This window comes from Polypterus senegalus, chromosome 2 (assembly GCF_016835505.1).
Source record: "Polypterus senegalus isolate Bchr_013 chromosome 2, ASM1683550v1, whole genome shotgun sequence".
In the NCBI taxonomy this organism is placed as follows: domain Eukaryota; kingdom Metazoa; phylum Chordata; class Cladistia; order Polypteriformes; family Polypteridae; genus Polypterus; species Polypterus senegalus.
The window spans coordinates 207,436,324-207,457,396 of NC_053155.1; the positions used below are offsets into that span (position 1 = coordinate 207,436,324).

General features: G+C 37.8%; 1 protein-coding gene across 1 annotated transcript in view; it reads right to left on the reverse strand.

The window, feature by feature from the left end:
- Nucleotides 1-8,270: 8,270 nt before the first annotated feature.
- The window catches only part of LOC120523688 (integral membrane protein 2B-like), a 31,597-nt gene continuing 18,794 nt past the window's right edge, over nt 8,271-21,073 (reverse strand). The window contains exons 2-6 of the mRNA XM_039745239.1: nt 16,090-16,221; nt 15,608-15,820; nt 11,422-11,532; nt 11,159-11,309; nt 8,271-9,123 (exon numbers count right to left, since the gene is read on the reverse strand). Coding sequence (XP_039601173.1) covers nt 9,035-9,123; nt 11,159-11,309; nt 11,422-11,532; nt 15,608-15,820; nt 16,090-16,221 — 696 coding nt within the window. The 3' untranslated portion in view covers nt 8,271-9,034. The remainder of the gene's footprint in view (nt 9,124-11,158; nt 11,310-11,421; nt 11,533-15,607; nt 15,821-16,089; nt 16,222-21,073) is intronic.

Here is a 21,073-nt window from a genome sequence, read left to right on the forward strand (position 1 = left end):
GTAGGAAAGTGCCTAATGTTATGTTACCATCCACAATGAAATGTAGACATAACACACCTAAGGTCATCCCAGTTACCCCATGTGAGACTCTCCATCTAGCAGGGTGGGTTCCATTTTCCCTGTGTATCAAGAACTTTAAATGAGCACACAGAATTCAAATAAATATGTATTTTAAAATTGCAAAGGAAAGCTACTAAATATAATTTGTATCAGTGAGCTAAACAAAATGAAATGGATTAGGAAAAGCCTGCTAATAACATTGAATGCTAGGTTTGGTTTCCAGCGTAAATGGAAGATAAATTGCTTAAATCTTAAATGCGACTCCAATAGGAAAATTACCTGCTTCATGCCCTGATGCCAAGCCTGTAAATCAGAATGTTTAAGTTAACAAGATAATGCCCTTGGGACATCACTATGGCTTGTTAATCAATTTAATTTACAGGCTGCAATTAATTATTTATGGCTGTTGTGTAACCCAATAATTAGATTAAGTGAGTTAAAAAAACTAGGTGAATTCTTGAGCTTCCGGGATGTATAAACTTTTTTTTTTGTTAACAGTTAATGTGCATATGATTAAATGAAACATATAACTGGTTCTTTTATACCTGCACTTCTCAGCAGAACACATTCAAACTAATGAAGGTTAAGATTATATCCAAATATCTATAGCTGTCTTTATAAGACGTGGATCAATAATTCTAAAGTAACCAGCCTGAAAATTTATAATGAACTAGAGAAACAATTGAGCCTGTGGTGTGTGAGGTAGCAGTGGGAATCATCACCAGCATGAAGTTGCTCTGAAGTAAATCATACCTCTCTGAAAGTGCTTGTCATGTAGTGCTAAACAGGGAGTCTGTGTATGTGTTAATTCTAAAAGTCTAATATTGTTTTTAGGTTCATAATGCCATACTCATCCATCAATTTTTCCATGCAATTCAGGGCCACAGGAAGCCAAAGTCCTTGCAGCATTATACACAAGGCAGGTGCCAACTCTGAATATGGTACCAGTCCTTAACCTACAACACAGATCATCTTGTTCATATGAGTAACTTGTATTTCATTATATGCTCTACATGTAAGAACTTAAAAATCTTAAAAGGCTCCCTAAACGATTTCCTTTATCTCAAATTAGCATTGTATGGATGACCATACATTTATTTATTACTGCTGATTGTCTGAATCAGAATTATGAATAACCAGAGTAGCAGCAACAGTCAGGATCCAACCCTAGATGGTACGACAATACTGCAGTTCATGCCAGTTATGATACCAGCACATGTCAAAGTCAGTTGATGAGCATCATCATTATCATCATCATCAGTTTAATAGCCATTTTCCTTGTTTGCCAAGGTTAGCTGGTTGTCCCCCAAGCCATTTACCACCACAGTCCTGGGTATCCTTTGGGGTGAGACCCTTTCTTTTCATGCCGTCTGACACTATATCCAAACCACATCTTCTTCAACTTTTGACCTCCATCTTCCTCTTCAACCATTTAAGCTTGGCCTTTCATACCACATGTTCAAACCAACCTAGTCTGTGTCTCCATAGCACACCTATTGTCTCCACACCAGGTCTTTCCCTTAAGTTGGCATTCATCTTCCTCTCACTCTGTGAAAGTCCACATATCCATCTGATCATTCTCCTCTTTATTCTTTCCAGCTTTGCTTCCTGTTTCTTTTTCATCGGCCATGTCTCACTCTCAACATATTACTTTTCACACAGCTTTCAGTAACTAAAAAGATTACAATATGTAAGCCTTCGAGGCAACTCAGATCCCTTCTTCAGGCAAGATGTAATGTATCTAGATGTAATATATTGATTACATCTTGCCTGAAGAAGGGGTCTGAGTTGCCTCGAAGGCTTGCATATTGTAATCTTTTTAGTTAGCCAATAAAAGGTGTTATTTTGCTTGACTTCCCATTACATTTCATAATGGCTAACACGGTACAACACCTTAGTACTACACACAACTTTCATATACTTTACCCTTCAATGCCAGGGAGGCTTCTTTAGAAGTCAGAATGAGAAAAAGCTCAAGGGAAGTGTTTTCACACACTTCTCACCCTCGCTGTCACTTCTGTGCCCTCACTTAAGCTAAAACTTGAAAAATGCTGTTTGATGTAGAAAAGTGCAAATTGCTATTTGTGGGTAAAAGGAAGATCAATTACTGCGGTGGGTTGGCACCCTGCCCGGGATTGGTTCCTGCCTTGTGCCCAGTGTTGGCTGGGATTGGCTCCAGCAGACCCCCGTGACCCTGTGTTCGGAATTAGCGGGTTGGAAAATGGATGGATGGATGGAAGATCAATTATAAATAAGATCAGAGAAACTGTCATATAGGAAACAACCTCTGAAAAAGAGTCTGCTTAAAAGATGAAAATGTTGTGTCAGCATGATGTGCAGAAACAATTAAAAAGGCAAATAAAATGTTACGTTATATCATAAAAACAATTAAATATAAATAAAAGGACATTATGCTCAAACTATATGATGCACTAGTTAGACCGCATCTGGAGTCTTGTGTGCAATTCTGGTCACCACACTACAAGAAAGACATAGCAGCACTTGAAACTGTGCAGAGGAGAACGACCAAGTGTATCTTTCAACTGCAGATCTTTTCCTACTTTGACAGACAGAGAGAATTAAACCTGTTTAGTCTTGAACAAAGGAGACTGAGTAGGGATCTATTCGATGTCTTAAAATTCTCAAAGTCATTGCAAAAGTGGATCCAGTAGATTTCTTTCAACTTAATAGTGAACTATGTAGTTGAGGACACCAGTGGAAAATAAGGAGAAGTGCATTTAGGACTGAAGCCAGGAAGCACTTCTTTGCACAAAGACTTGTGGAACACTGTAGAAGAATCTGGATGAGATACTGGATCCGCTTAGCAATTAGCTAAACAAATGATCTTGACGGACTTCATGTTCTCCTCTCAATGGTCAAATTTCTTATGTTCTTTTGCTCATTCAACCTGACACGCGAGTAACAAAACTTCCCTACTTTTTCCAAAACAACGTGATTGCTGACATTTTACTTTGTAAATACTACGTTAGCATTCTGAATCCTTCTTGCACACTTTCTACAAACTATGCTTCACACCACCACATCTTTTATGCACCCATCTCTGATAACTATGCATTGGAGTGAGTTTCTCCACACAGATCTACTGCCATTGATGCTATGCACCCACCTCTTACACATCTCTTGCTCCTTCTCCAACGACTATCACTGCAGTCTTGCCTGCATTTATCTTAAGACCTTTTGATTGCAAACTTGTTTTCCATTTCAGCATCTTTTTCTTCAGTTTCACTTTACTTTTTGGCATCATTACAAGGTCTTTGATATATAAAAATATCCCATGGGAATCCTTCACACACTTCATGTTTCACCACCAGCATCAAAAACATAACACAGAACAGATGGCTGATGCAGCCTCACCTTCACACTCCCCATCTGGTGTCCTGACCACCGATTGTACTTCCTCATACATTGGTGATGTCCTTGGCCACCTCAACCTGTCAATCACATTCTCCCAATCTACAGATGCATATTGCAGCTTCTTTCTTTTCAGTTGATGCTTCTCCCACATTTAATTTACAACAAAGATCGCATCTGTTATTCTCTTCTCAGACATGAAACTAAGGTGCACATTGCTTTGTTTCTCCTGATTCTACTCTCTTTCACCATTTCAGCCACTTTCAGTATCTGCTCCAAAGGCTTGATTGGATAATATGACCTTTAATCCAGCGGAATACCCTTTCCTTTGTAGGATGGAATGAAGACACTTGTTCAGATCTCCTCCCTTTGCACAGGTTTGTCAAGTGTTCGACTCTAGGAGCTTCTGCTGCCTTCACCACTGCAGGTGTGTGCACTGCTTTACCTGCCTTCATCTATGTTGGTGCATTTGTGACCTCACCTTTAGAAAACTTACAGACCAGTTCTTCTGTTTTCTCACAATGAACATTGTCTCATTTATTCTTGTCCATTTACTTAAAGGTATCATTAATCCCATTACTATTAATCATAAAGTTCCCCTTCTGCATTTTTCAAACAATTCACACCCACCAACAACCTCCTCTTGTTATTTTGTCATCTGATTGCGATCGTGAACATACAGTATTTGCCTTTCCTTCCTTATTGTGCATCTCACTTTCAAACTCCTGTCTCTGCTTCTTGTGCCCTTTTCTAGCATTTTAATTCCATACAGATCATTATCACCACCATTCTGCCTCAACTTTTCCTCAACTGCCATGTATCCTTGAGTCTCAGTGCCCCCTTATCCAACCATAGACTTCATATCTCATCTTTATTTTGATGTTGTCATCACTTCCCAGTTGCCATTCACATCTGATGCTTGACAACTTATTAACAGTGTGACTGATTCAAGCGACTGAATGATTGAATGATGAATTAATGTGGCGGCAAGTAGAGCTGGGTCCTGTCTTGTGCCAGATTCTGCATGGCTAGTCACTGGCCCCTTGTCACAGAACTATATTTGCAGGTTCATAGTGGATGGATGAGTGGATTCAAGTGGTAATATATATATCGCGGGTGGCCAGCTCTAATTCTGGATAGCCGTAGTGGCTGCAGTTTTTTATTTCAGCCCAGTTGCTTAATTAGAAGCCAATACTCACCAATAACAGATCTTATTTAATTTTAAGGCTTGTTAGTGTGACTCTACCATGTCAGTTGATTCTTAAATCTGATTTTTTTTGCCTTTCTAATGATAAATGTAACATTCAAGTGATCTGAAGCCTAAAACTGATGAGTAATTTTCAGTTCACTGTCTCTTTAATTTCCTTCCGATTACCAAATAGTGAATGATGAATATACACGGGTGGAAATGGAGACAAGCTAGATGTAGAACTGCTGCATAGTATTGCTAATAAGGAGCACTTAAACAATGAATACAGCTGGCCAAGACTAAAATAAGCAATTCAGGGTTTGAAATCTTAAGAAGAAAGACAACTAAAATGAAGCAGAAAAATGTCACTTGAGCAATAAGTGCTTCCTCAGCAATGGTTTCTCATGAAGCAAATGTGTTGGAGCAAAAACAATCCAGGACTGACATTGTTCCGCCCTTATTTAAAGGGTCCGGAGTCTTAAATAGCAAACAAATTAAAATATTTGCAAAAACTAGTCACAAATTAAAAAAATAGAATGAAAACCTGTAGCCACGGTGGCTTCCAGGATTGGAGTTGGCCACGCATGATATATATGTTGAGGAGTAAACCAAGAACAATGTAATAAACAACCTTGGGCAGGGGGTTAGTTGGTCCACTGTACACATCCTCACAGTACTAGTGTCCCTATCGTGTTTTTGGAAATCAAACTGAAAAACACCACATACAGAGAACTGCATTCTCCACAGCGACAGTGTCCAAATCAGGATTTGAGAATCTCCTGAAGTTGTGATGTGAACTGGTCAGCACGGTACCACCTTGCCACCTTCAGTCTTTTACCATGTATAATCTCCTTAACTGTTGCTCTCATGCTTGCAAGCTGGGTGCATATTGCAAAGCAGTCTTTTCTTCAACACTTATTATTCTTTTCTCATTATTCACGCCACTGAAGTGATCCAGATTTTCTATTGATTCTAATTTTGTCTTCTAATTGACCTACATTTTATGTAAGATACTCCGAAATCTACTTCACTGCTAGGATGTTCATCCAAGTTTATTCTTTTAAGAAAATTACATATTTTTGAAATCACTTTCTCAAATTAAATATATTTTCCTCACTTGCTTTACTAAAACCTTATAAAAGGCCAGAGCATAATCATTCTGAAACCTCGATCTGGGACTTAAATCAAGATAACAAGAGTATTAGTTCTAGACTGGTTTCCTCTTAGTACTGGGACAAAGTGAACTTTATAATTCCTGTTTTTTTTTCTATTAGGGCTTTCCCAACATATATTTGGGTAATTGACAGTCCATTACCAGAACATTCGTGTCTTTTTTAAAACTAGGGGGCTCTGCCCCCTGCTCGCCAACCCCTTTGTTTGGTTAATCAGATGTACAATTTAAGAATTTGGAATTGTTGCTTTAACTTTATCAGTCTTCCGTGCTGTACTCCGCCCTCCCTCAATCGGACCTAACGGTCACTTTAAAACAAAAAAGGCTTCAACCTGGCTGGGACGCTACAATACTTTCGAATTTTACTGCTTTCATATTCTGTACCTTTCTCTGCATGTGCATCGCGCCATCTTTTGTTCGAGTGTTTCAAATTCCACTGCTTTCATAATCTCTTATCTGCCTTTTTTTTCTCTCTCCAACGCTTTTGGGTCTTTTTTCTCTGCGCTGCTCTTGCTTCTTGGCTGAGAGCACAGTATGTGTGTGTGCTATGTGATTTTACATGACTTGAGTGTTTTGCTTGCTGTCCGTGCTCTTATTTGATAAGAAGGGTGTGTCTTGCAAGAATCTCATGTTCTCCATGTCCCTGCGAGACGGCCCTGGGACAATCTCTTGGCACCAAGTCTCAGGTTTACTGTCCCCACAAGACATTCCGTGGCCAGTCTTTTTTGTCTTGTGGGTCTTTTAAATGTCTTCAGAGAAGATCACGTCTCGTTGCCCTGCTTTTCCTTTCCAGGATTTTTTTTTTTTTTTTTAATAATAGACAGAAATATTTTCAAATATATTTATTCTTTGCTGGTAGGAGCATGGGACACTCCCATTGTCACGCCTCTGTCCATATGGGTTTCCATTCTTACCCAAATAGCCTCACTAACATGGGACTTGCCTCCCGTTTAAATATGGCCACATCATCTTTCTTAGCATTCCTTTGTTCCTAAATTCATCCCTGTATCTAAAATGACGGCAGTTTACTATCACTAAAACATATGTTAAGTGCACATATCTCCAACTCCAATTTGCTTTACTTTGACTACTTCCAGCATTAAACACACCTTAGTTTCTATTGCTTCTGCTTTCATTACCTGCTGGTTAGAAATTAAAAAAGAGGTTTAGTTTCACCATGTATTTTTTGATTTTTGAAATATTAAGAACCACCATTTGATCTGTTAAGCCTGGCATATCTTAAGCTTCCTGCACCCCCATTACCCAAATTTAAACACTGTTCAGCTAACTTGTACATTTGCATTTTCAGTACATATTTGCCTCTCATGCTTAATAGCAATGCCACCCTAGTCCAACCTGCCCTAAATGTTGTTTATATCAGGCAACAATATCCAAATCAGTCTTAATTTCAACCTTACCTTGACCAGACAGTGTGGCACCAATATTCAAGAAAGAAACATTGTCAATGAGTTTTGTGTTCAAGCTTTTCACTAAAGCCTATCTGTATTCCATTTACTCCAACAATGAGTGCATTAACATGCACACACAAAACACCAGTACACAGCACAAAAGAGTTAAACCTCCTAAACGTGTTTCAGAGATTGTGCTGCCAAGTTTAGCACTGTATGTACAGCTCATCCAAAAATTTGGCGACTTCTCCTAAATGAAATACTGTAATTATTTCAGAAGGAATAATGTGGTGAACTTACCACTTGCCTCAGGAAAATTATCTTTTCACAGTTTCATTACTTTTGTCCATCTAAAAACAAGTCAAAATCTTAAAATTCCTTCATGAGGTTTAGTATTATGGGAGTTTCAGTGTTGCTCCAAAAAATGCATGGATCTGCTGCTATTCATTGTATTCTTGTTGCTGTCACTTACCATGTTCAAATGTTTATAACGTTATGTGGCCACAGACATGCACAGATTACAAAATCCTTTACTGCAACCTTAAGGGTTTACATGGCCGCATAATCTGGTTACTTGTGAAGAAATCTACATCTGTTAACCCCGTTTGTCAGAGACCAATTACCTACTTTCTCTAACCAGTTATACATGGCAGTTTTGAAACTGGGTTTCTGTGCATAACCCAATTACATGTTATTACACATGTTACTGTACATGTAAATGCACTGAATGACAATGACTCCTTATCTCATTCCAGCCTGACAAAAAGGTTATTCATGTATTTGAGGTGGTCTCCTATTAGCATACCAAAAGGGCAACATAGTATGCAAGAGCACCTCTATTGTCAGTTAATGTTCCTGTGGGGCGTACCTTTCATAATGACCCCATTGAGTGCCCACCCCCCACTATTCTTGGAGTCAACCCCATCTCTGCTAAAGGAGGAGTGCCTCCAATTTTGTAATGTATTTCAGACCACCTACTTAATAACTAAGGTGGCTGGTTTAGCTGGCACCTATAAAATTAAAATAAACACACAGAACATTGTCTTGAGGGAGAAAAAAAAAATGAGAATAAAAGGATTAAGAAATTTTATTGGATCAGAAAACACAATATTGCACATTTATTAAAGAAATTACATTTTATAAAGCAAATCCAAATTGAGTGAAAAAAGTCACGAAAGTGTTCATGATTTATTTTGATACTGGTTACCTTTACATATGCTGGTTATATACAGATTAGTGTATTGGCTATACACTGCCAACTAGCATGTTAATTGAGTGCATGTCTTAATTGTTACAGCAAACAAAATAGAAAACATTCAAGTGAAAGGTTAATCTGCCTACTGCACTTGAACCATTTTAAAATAGAAACTATTCTATTTTAAAGTGAAGTTTAAACAAAGGAATTTTTGTCTAAATATTAAAGCAGTGAATAGTTTTAACTCTTAAATGAATATATACACACACTTTGAATGTACCAATTTTAGATTTAAAAAAAAAAAAAATGTACAGTTACCCAATATTTATTTAAACCCAAAAAAAAACTAACCAAGCAGACTTAAGTTAAACTGAAGATCATTCAATACTACTGTCACAGATCGAAAAATTTGAAACAGTAAAACACAACCAAGAGAATAATTTCATACAATCTGATGTTAATAGAAGAGGACAGGTATAACTGGAACATACTGAAGTACAACCTAGGTTAACTTGGGGGAGGGTTTGGGAGATAAACTTAAAAGGTAAAAAAAAGCAAAACAAAGTACCAATCACTAGACAAAAATTAAAAATGAAAACAAGTTTAACAGCAATTCAATTTCAGTGACGTATCTCTCATTACTGCTGGCAGATGACAGTCTTAACAACAAACGTGTTCTCAAAATGACGGATTGTATTGCAATTCAAAGCTTCACGTTTCTGAATGCCTGTAAAGGAAAAAGAAATGCAAAGTAGACAGAGAATGTCACTGTTAATACATTCCCACATATTATTTAAACAACTAGTACAGACTTAAATTTTTTTGAAAATGTCCATAAACAAACGCAGCAAACATTTGTGAAGTTGAAGGCATAGTGATGAGTGAGCATGCATGTGTTCGGCTCGAGCATCGCTATGCTTAGAGCATGGCACTACTCGAACGAACACCACATGTGCTCATGTGCCATGCTCGAGTCTCCGCCCCGCACGTTTCGTGGGTTGGAGACAGCCAATCAAGGGGCAGGTAAGTACTGCCCTCACTGTAATGCTAGTAGCCATTCAGGTGCTATATATGCAGGCACTGTCATATGTTTTAGAGCGTCATCTCACCTGCAGGCACTGGCATATATTTTACAGCGTCATTTTTCCTGTAAAATTGATTTTTTTGGGGGGTTTTGGGGGTGTTTTTGTCAGTCTGTAAAAGTGGTGTACAACTCGGACGAACTGGTTACCAGCAGCGACTTGGGAGTCCAAGATGCATCCAGACATCTTCCCCATGCTGTTCCCGGTCCATTTGGGTGGTGTTTCTGTCACTTTCTGACCTTTTCCAATAGACCAGGCACCCTCCCCTCTTCAGAGCAGGGGGTGCCTGGTTGTCTCCCATTGACTTGCATTATACTCGGGTGCTCGGCAGAGCACACAAACATCGCGATGTGTTCGGACCGAACACCCGAACACTTTGGTGCTCACTCATCACTAGAAGGCACCATTTCTGCACAGAAGATTTTTCTTCCAGTGGTAGAAATGACGCATTCCACGGTATGGTCTTGCTTGCATTTTAAAAACGGTGTGCCAACATAAAAAATCCTCAAAAGTGATTTGCTTACATTTCATCTGTGCATCTTTAGAGGGGATTACAACAAATGATTTTTAAACCCTAAAGGGCATTCTGACAAGAATAAGACCCAGCACTATTTAGAGGAAGCTTTGAGCAAATTAAGGGAACTCTTGTCTCAGTAAGGGCAGGAGGTATTGGTGACTTTTCTTTTTTTATTTTTCAACATTTCCTGTTCTTAAAACTAAATTCTTCATATTTCCACTGTCAAATTAACCAAAAATGAAGGATTGAGTATTCAAATTTGAAAGAATATTCAAATATATTCAGCCAAGTTAATGATTCTGAATCTTTCATGTACATTTAAATGTGTACTTTCACAAATAAGTATGGTAACGGTGGCAGCATTGGCAGCAGCAAGTGCAAAAGCCATCTCATCTAAGCAGGAAAAGTTCAGTAGCTTTCTGGGTACCATTATGTACATATAAGAGCCAACAAAAAGGGACGCATCCGCACAACCATCTAGAACTGTTGGCTTGCTGAGCAGGCCCTTGTAACGATAACGAGTCATAAAATTCAACCATGAAAAAGTAGCTTAAATTCATAAAAGCCACAAGCGCTGGCACCACACTTCACTACATTATTATTATTTTTTTTTTTCCATCCGTGTTTTACTTGTGTTGACTTCACAAAACATGAACAGCTTTTGGACTTGCGCACTGGTGAATAATACTGCAGCCTTCAAATGAAGTGACACTTGAAAACACAGCTCCTTCACAAAACTAGGATTGTCTGTATATGCAAAGTAACATGATCATAAGGAAGGTAGAATTTGACACACTTAGCCCTTTTTATATAAACATAAATACTGTATAAAGTCCACCCAAAAAAAAAAAAATTAACTCATGATTGCATGAACATGGTTAACGCGGTCATGATCTTATTGTTCCCACAGATAAGCAGTTTTTTGGTTAGAAGACACAAGGTCCCTCTCTCTTTTATAAATTGAGGTACTGAGAGTACAGTTGTTTCAAATGAATTTGTTTGACAAATGCTATAGAACCATTAAGGATTTGTCCTTGTAAATAGTATATAATGAAGACTACAGACTGGTAGAAAACTTACAACCAAAATATAATTGTTTGTTTCTAAATGACACAGGCCAAAGATTATATGTTTTTCATACTAAGTATAACTTATTTTCTCACCTATAATTGAGTCCCTTCGCTGAAGTTTAAAGGTTTCTTTTCCACGGCATACGCTATAAATAAAATAGCCAAGCTGATCCACATTGTCAATGCGATCTGTCACAACCATCTGTTCATGGATCAGGTATGACTGAGGCAAGTATGTTCCAGCCTATATAAAACAAGTCATATCAGTACAAATAACAATTCAACTATTCCAAATCACAGCGTTTCGGAATACTAATGTAAATATAAAGAAATAAATGGTACATTTCAAAACATACCTTGATGTTAATTAGGAGTTCACGGAAATCCCTTGGTGGCATAACAATTGAAGTGTTCAATGGAATTACGTAGCACTTGTTCAGACTGATATCAAGATAAGCAGTCAGTTTCTAGTTGGAGAAAAATAGCAAATTTTAACTCAGGCTAGTGTATGAAGACAGGTTAAGAAACTGTATACCTTTGCTGGCATTTGGAATGAGAGCAATGCTACAATGACAAAAATGCCCTAATGGGCAATAAGCATAAACATGTTCTATTCAGAAGAGAAAAGGCATCTGTGCTATGTTTAAAAGATAGAACATTTCATCTTAAACTTTCTCATAAAAATCCTGTCCACCTATCTGCTCTGAACAGGAGAACTTTTTAATTAGAAAGTCATCTTACTTTAAAATATTTTTCTTTTTCAAGTCCTTTTCACAGTGATGCAATTAGTATCCAAATGACTCAGTCTGTCACAAGTTCATTAACACTAGAATTACCAGAGTCTACGAAAAAACTCGTAGATCCGTCCCACCTTAAAACGCTTCTTAAAACCGTTCTCACCTCTCCGCCAGCCTCCTTTGTCCTGTAAATATGCCGATAAAAACAAACTGCAAGCAGCCGGCTATTCCATCCCCCCACCGACTTAGAACATGCACGAATTTCTCCCAGCTCATGCCTCGATTATCTGGGAGTGAAGTGGAGTTTTAGAGTGGAAATAATAGATTGTTATTTAGAACACACGCATTTCATGTGTGTTCCATTTCTACAGTAATCTGTGCAAATACAATGTTAAAACAGAAACTTTTTCATATTTTAGTAATAAATGTTACAAAATGTAGGCATAAACTATAAAATGTATGAAGCCTGAAGGCCAAAGATCAAATAAACACTTTCATAAAATGTTCAAGAATGTTACAACAGCTTCCGTGGCATACTGATAAGATTTCGTCACTTAGAGCGCAGCAGCCTTGCTGTATATCTATCCCCTTAGATGTTTATATACACACACACATATTATATATATATATATATATACAAAAGAAACACCACCATACAGCAACATGTGCGAACTGGCAAGATTGGGGAAAAAAACACGCGGCCACTGATTACAAACCGCAAGATGAATGATAGAGACTATATATGGAAAAACATCATCGCACTAATGCAATATTATTTGAAAACGAACAGCGTGAGATCAGGTTTGAATATGCGCCCGATCTGATGCTATTTGTTTTCAAATAATATTGCATGTACTGTGCGTTGAAACTGCTGCACTGAATAAGCTGACGCCTTCTGTAACAGCATCAGCGTGTATTCAAACCCGATCTGACGCTGTTCGTTTTCAAAAAATATTGCATGTACTATACTATTTTAGAATAAAAACATACATTTGATTTCAGTCAGTCTGTAAGAGCCAGTGTAAATACATGATAATTGTAAAGGTTAGCTTTTCTTTTTTTTTAATTCAGTTCCATTTTCTCAGTCACGTTCACGATCCCCCCTCCCCATCTGACACTGCTGTTTTCACATAAAGACGCGCTATAGCTCAAATGTGATTTATTTGGAGACGCGCTATAGCTCGAATGTTATTTATGTAGGGAAGAAAGTACAGTGTCAGGTGCTCATTCAGTGTAATAGGAACCATAGTACAGAGAGGTGTGTACACTGCAAGAAGTACACATGTAAATGTAGGAAGGATATGTAGGAATTGTAAATATTTGAATGTAATGATTTTATATAGCACGGATCAAAAATTAGCAGTTCTTAGCATTGCACCACGCAAGCTGTTGTATCAACCGCTTACTGTAACTTGCTTTATTTTTTTTTTCCACTTATAATCTAGAATAAAAGTGCACTTGTTTTGTTATACTTGTACACCAACATGTTCCTGTGTGCATGCTTAAAAAAATAGATGTGTAATGCCACGAAAAGTGCATGCAGGCACTTCAGTTCGCAAGCATTGGTACGAGAATGCAGTCACAAGTACACAGCAGAGCTATAGCGCATCTTTATGTGAAAACAGCAGTGTCAGATGGGAGGGGGGGTCAGATATGGGGGGGTTGGGGAGGATCCTGAACACGACTGACAGAATGAAAAGTGAATTAAAAAAAAAAAAGCTAACCTTTACAAGTGTCATAAATTACACCAGCTGTTACACACTGAAATCAAATGTATGTTTTTATTCTAAAATAGTAAGAATAAGAGCAGTTTACTTCTCAAAATTGAGTTGTGCGGGATCAAACTCATGACCTTTTGATTACCAGTCAGCAACTGATGCCATTATGCTAACGTGGCAGTTGTAGTAAGTGTGTGTCAATGTGGCATGCTAAGGCGGCTTTTTTTCTGTAGTTATATTTTTGAATAAAAGCATACTTGTTCTGTTATATTTGTATCTTTTATAAAAGTGTTTTTTTGATATTTGGACTTCAGGCTTCATACATTATATAGTTTATGCCTACATTTTGTCATCTACTACTAGAATATAAAAAACGTTTCTGTTTTAACAATGTGTTTACACAGATTACTGTAGAAACGGAGCAGACATGAAATGCGTGTGTTCCAAATAATGATCTATTATTTCCACTCTAAAACTCCACTTCACCCCCAGATAATCAATCAAGGCATGAGCTGGGTGAAGTTCGTGCACGTTCTAAATTGGTGGGGGGATGGAATAGCCGGCTACTTGCAGATTTTCTTTATCAGCACATTTAGATTACAAAAGACCCTGGCGGAGAGGTGAAAACGGTTTTAAGAAGCGATTTAAGGTGGGACATATCTACGAGTTTTTTCGTAGGCTCTGGTAATTCTAGTGTTAAGAACTGTAATGCAACTTTTTATATATATATTTTGTCTTTGTCTAGGAACTCATAAGACATTTACAGCAGAATGGCTGAGAAAAACTACCTCATATCCTAAAAAGAAAAACTACAGGTCTGTATGAATGTTTGGACTATTAATGCCACCTTCTCTTATTTTTGGCTATAATGGGGAAGAAATCAGGTGCATGTTCACAAGTGTTTACTTGTCCAAGTTACTAGTGATAGTCACAAAATTAAAATACTTGAAATTTAAAATAAATTTAGAAGTTTATTAGCTACTGCCCACTGAAGACATAATCTATTCATTCAAGAGGCATGTTTAAGTTAACAAATTCTGAACATTAGAAAACTGAGTTGTTAGATTAATGCAGGAGGTTGACTCTCTTGAAAAACCATTGCTTTAGCTAGATTTTAGCACAACACTAAATACAGTGAGAAAGATGACATTTCATAAATCATTCATGTCTTCTCAAGATGCCCAGCCCCACCATTGAAAACTGTCTACACATTTCTACTTTTACATTATGTAATTACAATAACATCATTCCAGTAACACAAATGTTAAAAAATTAAAGACTCCTAAGACTAAGGATCTCAAGTAGTCTGACACATTGCTTACTTATATGAGGCACACTGCAAAATATTGATAAATTAAATCGACACAACTTTTTTTTAAAAATGTAAATGAATATACATAAGCACTATTATCTTTCCACTGTCTAAAGACAGAGCCAAGCACTCTGAAACCCTGCAAGCTACAGTTCTAAACATGACGTTCATCCAGATTTCACTGAAAGGCATCTGTTTTTCTATTGAACATCTTTCTTTTTGTTGCTCTCTAAAGATGAGTGATTTATCACTGAGAAAATGTATAGAGAGGTTTTTTTTTTTTATATATGTCAGTCATCCATCCATCTTCCAGCCCGCTGAATCCGAACACAGGGTCACGGGGGTCTGCTGGAGCCAATCCCAGCCAACACAGGGCACAAGGCAGGAACCAATCCCACGCAGGACACACACAAACACACCCACACACACTAGGGTTGCCAATGCACCTAACCTGCATGTCTTTGGACTGTGGGAGGAAACCGGAGCGCACAGAGGAAACCCACGCAGACACGGGGAGAAGATGCAAACTCCACACAGGGAGGACCCGGGAAGCGAACCCGGGTCTCCTAACGCTGCGAGGCAGCAGCGCTACCACTGCGCCACCCTGCCGTCCCTAATGTCAGTCAGTTTTAGTAAAATATTACAGTACCAGGAGCAGTGGTAAAACATCAGAAGTATATTATTTAGTTTATAGAAAACACTTGTGCTGTAAATAGAAATAATGCTTTGATAAACTGCCTCTATCAGACTTGTGCTCATAACAAAATCACCTTACCCTGTGGAAATCATGCACAATATCAGCAGGATCGCTATCAGCAAATTCAGGAACAGGAACATTGATAAGCTCAACTTGTTCATTTTCCAGAAACTGTATTCTTTCTTCAATTCTTCTTAAGGCTCCTGCTGGAGTGGGAAGGTCAATATCTGGGAAGATGAAATCTCGCTCTTGGTAATCAACACCACAGATGAATGGTCTACTCAGATCATCCTTTAAAAAAATAAAATAAAATTTAATTGAGACACTGCACAAAATATGAACATCATGCTTGTTTCAAAAAAATTAATACAACTGCCTCATTAACAATTTTAATATCACATTCACTCCTTTACTAACCTACTTTAAATGTCTTGCTATGACAATTTACAGTGTCCAAAGCAGACAAACTATTGCATTTATAAATATTAAGATTTACTTTACTGTCAATATATTTGTGTTTATAAAAAAAAAAAAAACCAACATAAATAAAGAATTTTCACCTGGAAAACAAAATATCTATAGAGATAAGCACCTCCTACGACCACACCGGACAGCATCAGTGCTAATCCAAGACACATGCACCAGCACCAAGCCTTTGACTGGCGACGAACATTAATCACTTCATCAGTATCCTGGGTGTACAAAAAAAGAAAAAAAAAAAAAAGAATATAAAACATTAGCACAATTTATTGGATGTTCACCTGCAAATAAACACATGTAACCTTAATTGCTTTTTAAAAATTCAAAACTTAAAAAGGTGTAAAAGCACTGGTATTGTAAAGCATACAGACTACAGATAAATTTTTACTTGCATGTCAAACCAACACACAACAAGATTAGACATTGGTACCAAATATACACCTCGCAGACTACTGAAAGTACTGAACATTTAAAATTAAGCAGGCACCATTTCTTTATTTACATATCATTAGATACGATTCAGCATATCAGGATGCAAAGGCAGTTTTAAAGAAACAACTCTGTATAAAAATCTTGCTATTCTAAATTCACTTAACTAACCACCACTTTGACTTTGTTTAGATGTTTCTTTTATCTAACACAGTATTACTCTGTTTCGAAACTTAACTGAAACCCATGTCAACAGCAATCACCACTATGCAATTAATGAACAATATTTAAAACTAAAGGAAACCCTCTGTAGAGAAATGCCCAAATTGGGAACAATTAATATTGCAATACATCATCCAATCTTTACCCTCCCAACTTTCCTCCCTCTATCAGTCAGATAACTTGGCAGAGAAACTAATGTGAAATAATTTTCTCTCATTACCCAAGTATACATATTTCACTTATGTTATCTGTATTTAATTATAATGCAGTACTGTTCGTTTTTTTTTTTCAGAACAAGACTTAACTGATGCCAGGTGTAATCAGAGGTAACAAAAGTACTAAAGACTACAAAAAATAAAATCCTGACATATGTACAAATGTGATCAAAAGCTTTTTTTAAACTGGCAAGCATACATGTCTTTTGAGGCAAAAAAATCTACTGAACCAACAAATGCAGAGAGTAGGTATGGGTCATATTAAAAAATGTAAGTTAAATGAATGCAGCTGACTTATTTGCCTAGGAGTTGCTACTTTTGTGCACACCAAAGCCAAATATCAAATTACCCCACGCCCTTTATTCCTACAACGCAAGCTGGCGAGAGGCATAGTATATGCATACATGGCTTGAGGTCATTAGCACAATTACTACTTAATTTTAGCTCATATGCAGCAAAAGCTTGTTTTATGCTCCTAAAATGTTCATTGCTTGCAAATGGAATATGAACTATAAGCAAATAATATTTATTAAATTGTTTATTATACATTTATTTATTAAATATTTATTAAGGCATGATTAAAATACTTTGTGAAAGTGTAATTAACAAAGAACATTTTGTTCCAAAAACGAAGTGAATCATTCTGGCATACTTGCAGCTAATATTACACTCACAAAGCCCTCCTCAAACTCTGGAGCAGAAAAAGGGTGGAGTAATTAAAAATTCAAGGTGTTTTCAAAAAAGGCTAAAGAAGCAAGTATAAATCTCATAACAAAGAAAATGATTTGCATTCTATTGGTTAAAACATAATTGCAGTTATTTATGAAAAACAAGTAAAATCACTGCAAAAAGTGCAGAACTGTTATGGTAAACAGAAATACTTAGTTTTTTCACTATTTTGATCTAAGATGCTCAAAAGGAATATATTATGATGTTACAGCTCCAGTTTATAAGATGAAATGCATTAACATAATAGTTAAAAAAAAAAATTAAAAAAAAGTATTCTTTCAAAAACTAGTAATCTGATCGTGATTGTAATATACTTTTTTTTAAACAACTGTGTTTCATTAACACAAACTGACAACCACACAAAATGTAGACTGGCCGTTTACAATATTAATGTGATTCACTGATATAATTTCACTGACAACCATTGTTTAAACTCCAAAAGTGTTTTATTAAACACATCTTGGAAGAAACCCAGTTTGGACAGCTTTTACATATGGAAGCAAGGACTTTTACATATTTGTGCTCAACTTTCGTTTTGTCTCTGAACAGAAGACGACAAAGACAAAGAAGTTTCCATTCACATGCAAATATGTATAGTTTCTTAATGTTCTGTTTCATCTGTGGCCTTGATGTAACTTGTGAAGTCAACAGCAACCAGAACGTTGTAGGCATGAAAACCTGGATTGCCCACCTATAACTAATGTTTATAAATAGGGTAGGAGGTAGAAAAACATTCCTACAACACCACATTTAAAGAAAAGTTTTTCAGTTTTTCAAATTTATACACTGTGACAGCAGATGGCGCTATACCAGCGCTTAACCCAACAGATGCAGGAGGCTCACTTATAAAAGCTCCAGCTTTTTATTTTATTTCCTCCCCTTGTGAAGAATATCTTCCCCATTCCCACAACACAGTCCAAGCACAAACAGCACACCTTAACAGAATTCTCTTCTTTCTTTTACTGTTACTCCTCCTCCGCAAGCTTCGTCTCCCTCCGTCCGACTCTGGTTCGCAAAGTTGTCTGTGCTGGCCCCTTATATAAGTCACCTGGAAGTGCTCCAGGTGCTTGTTGCCCCCACTTCCAGGTGTGGCGGAACAAACACCCACACGGGCTCAGGAACAGTTGTAGCACCCCCTGGCGGCACCCTCGGATTACAACAGGGCTGTAGGTAACTCCATCTCCCATGAAGCCCAACAGGAGTCTGAGGCACCACTGCAACCCATGGGGGCTGCCATCTAGTGTCCCGGGGGAGGTACTGTTCTGCCCATGCTTACTCCCCCGTTCCTCTCTTTAAAGAGGCGTTCCAGCTGGACAAGGACCCTGGCCGTCTGTGACAGCATAAAATCTCACACATTTAAAAAGCAGATTTGAAGATCATATTCAATTCCAACACTTCCTGCATTTTTATCAGACTGTGCAATTATACTGTACTAGCCAACCCGCTGCGTAGCATACGCCGCATAATTATGTATTGATGGATGAACACCTCCTGAAAGACACAGTTGTCCAAATGAGGTTGGTTTTGAGGATACGACTGTAGGCGAATGAAAAGATGCAACTCTGGAGAGGGCAACATACAATACAGCGTTTTACACGCAGCATACAGTGATTCACATCCGCGACAAAAATGATTCTTCTTAGATGATGCTGTCGCGTCCACCCACGCTCTCGAAGCATACACACTGACTGGTCATGTGCTCTCTCACAAGAGCAGCCAACAGAGACCCGCCCACCAACTGTAAGACCATGGGACACCCCTTGCAAACTGTTCTACACACTGCATATAGCGATTCACATCCGCGACATGATTTTTCCTAGATGGTCCTGTCGCGTCCACCCTCGCACTCGAAGCATACACACCGCCTGGTCATGTGCCCGCTCACAAGAGAAACTCACAGAGAGCCGCCCACCAGCTGCCCGTGTGTGTGCCTCTGTCTGTCTCTGGCGCTGCCTGTGTGTGTGCGCGGCTTTCTCTTGCGCTGTCTCTGTGTGAACTGGTCAGGCACAGAGAAGGTCAGCTGCTGAGAGAGCGTCTCAACTGTTGTAGGGCCTGCATTGGTGAAGCAGGTGAGACAGTAATGAAACAGAGGCACAGGGCTTATTGGTTTTTAAAGACTGCTTCCTTCATTGTGTTTTAACCTCAATTTTAAAGGATTGTTTTACGGATCCCATGGGATACCCCTCACAAACTGTTTTACACGCTGCATATAGCGATTCACTTCTGCGAGAAACATGCCTCTATGAACAGTCAACGTGGCTCAGAGGTGCATGTGGACTCTACGACAGACGAACATAAATGACGCCGTTGTCCTGTGTCATCGCGTCCAAGTTGGTGGGCGTGGTTCTGCGAGTTGTCGTCGTATCCAATGGTCTTAAGAGTTGGTGGGTGTTGCTCCTTCCTGCGTGCGCCATGGGCGTCTTACTTGTCGGTGTATGTTAATACTGTATTTTTTATTTATAAACAAAGAACTAGGTGTTCACTTCTGCAGTATATTGCTGTTTATTATTCCTTTTTTTCTGACTGAAGGCTTTTAAAAGTTGAAATAACATCCTCAGAGTAAATTGCGTCAATACACTATACCTAATAAGAAATGATTAATAATTTCACTTAACCATGGAAATTAACTTCCAATACTGGAATGTTTCATATTTAAAACATCTGAATACCTGTATGTGCAATTATTGGAGCTTTACTGTATATGTTGCAATCTGGTAGACACAGATCATCAATATGCTATTTTCAAAATTAAATTCACTTTACATAAAAAAGAAGAATACTGTTTAGTTCTCAATTATTTTCAACAATGATGGACGGATTAAAAGGCAGAAGTCTACGTGACCATCATCATTATCAAGCCCTTCCGTGAGAATCCTAAATCCAAAGAGGACTGTTTCATTTATGTTGGGTAGAATGCCCAGAGGGGACTGGGCGGTCTCATGGTCTGGAATCCCTACAGATTTTATTTTTTCTCCAGCCGTCTGGAGTTTTTTTGTTTTTTCTGTCCCCCCTGGCCATTGAACCTTACTCTTATTCAATGTTAATTAATGTTGATTTATTTTGTTTTATAATTGTGTCTTTCATTTTTCTATTCTTTAATATGTAAAGCACTTTGAGCTACTGTTTGTATGAAAATGTGCTATATAAATAAATGTTGTTGTTGTTGTTGTTATTTGATTAAAGTTCCAGTCCTCTATCTATCAAGTTGGGGAAGGAAAAAAAAAACAAAACAAAAAACCACCTGTGATGGTTTTTAATCCCTTACTTTTTTTTAATAAAAAAACACCCTAGTCTCTTCGATTAAAATGGTTTATGTTAGTGTGGAATTGTAAATTAAGTATGACTCCGCTTTCAAGTATTCCTAACATCTGGAATTGGACAGACAATCCTAGATTATTGTGCACCAGAGTACATGATGTAATATGACAATGCCTGCAAACAGTAAAATCCATATTAGGATCTCTCTTCT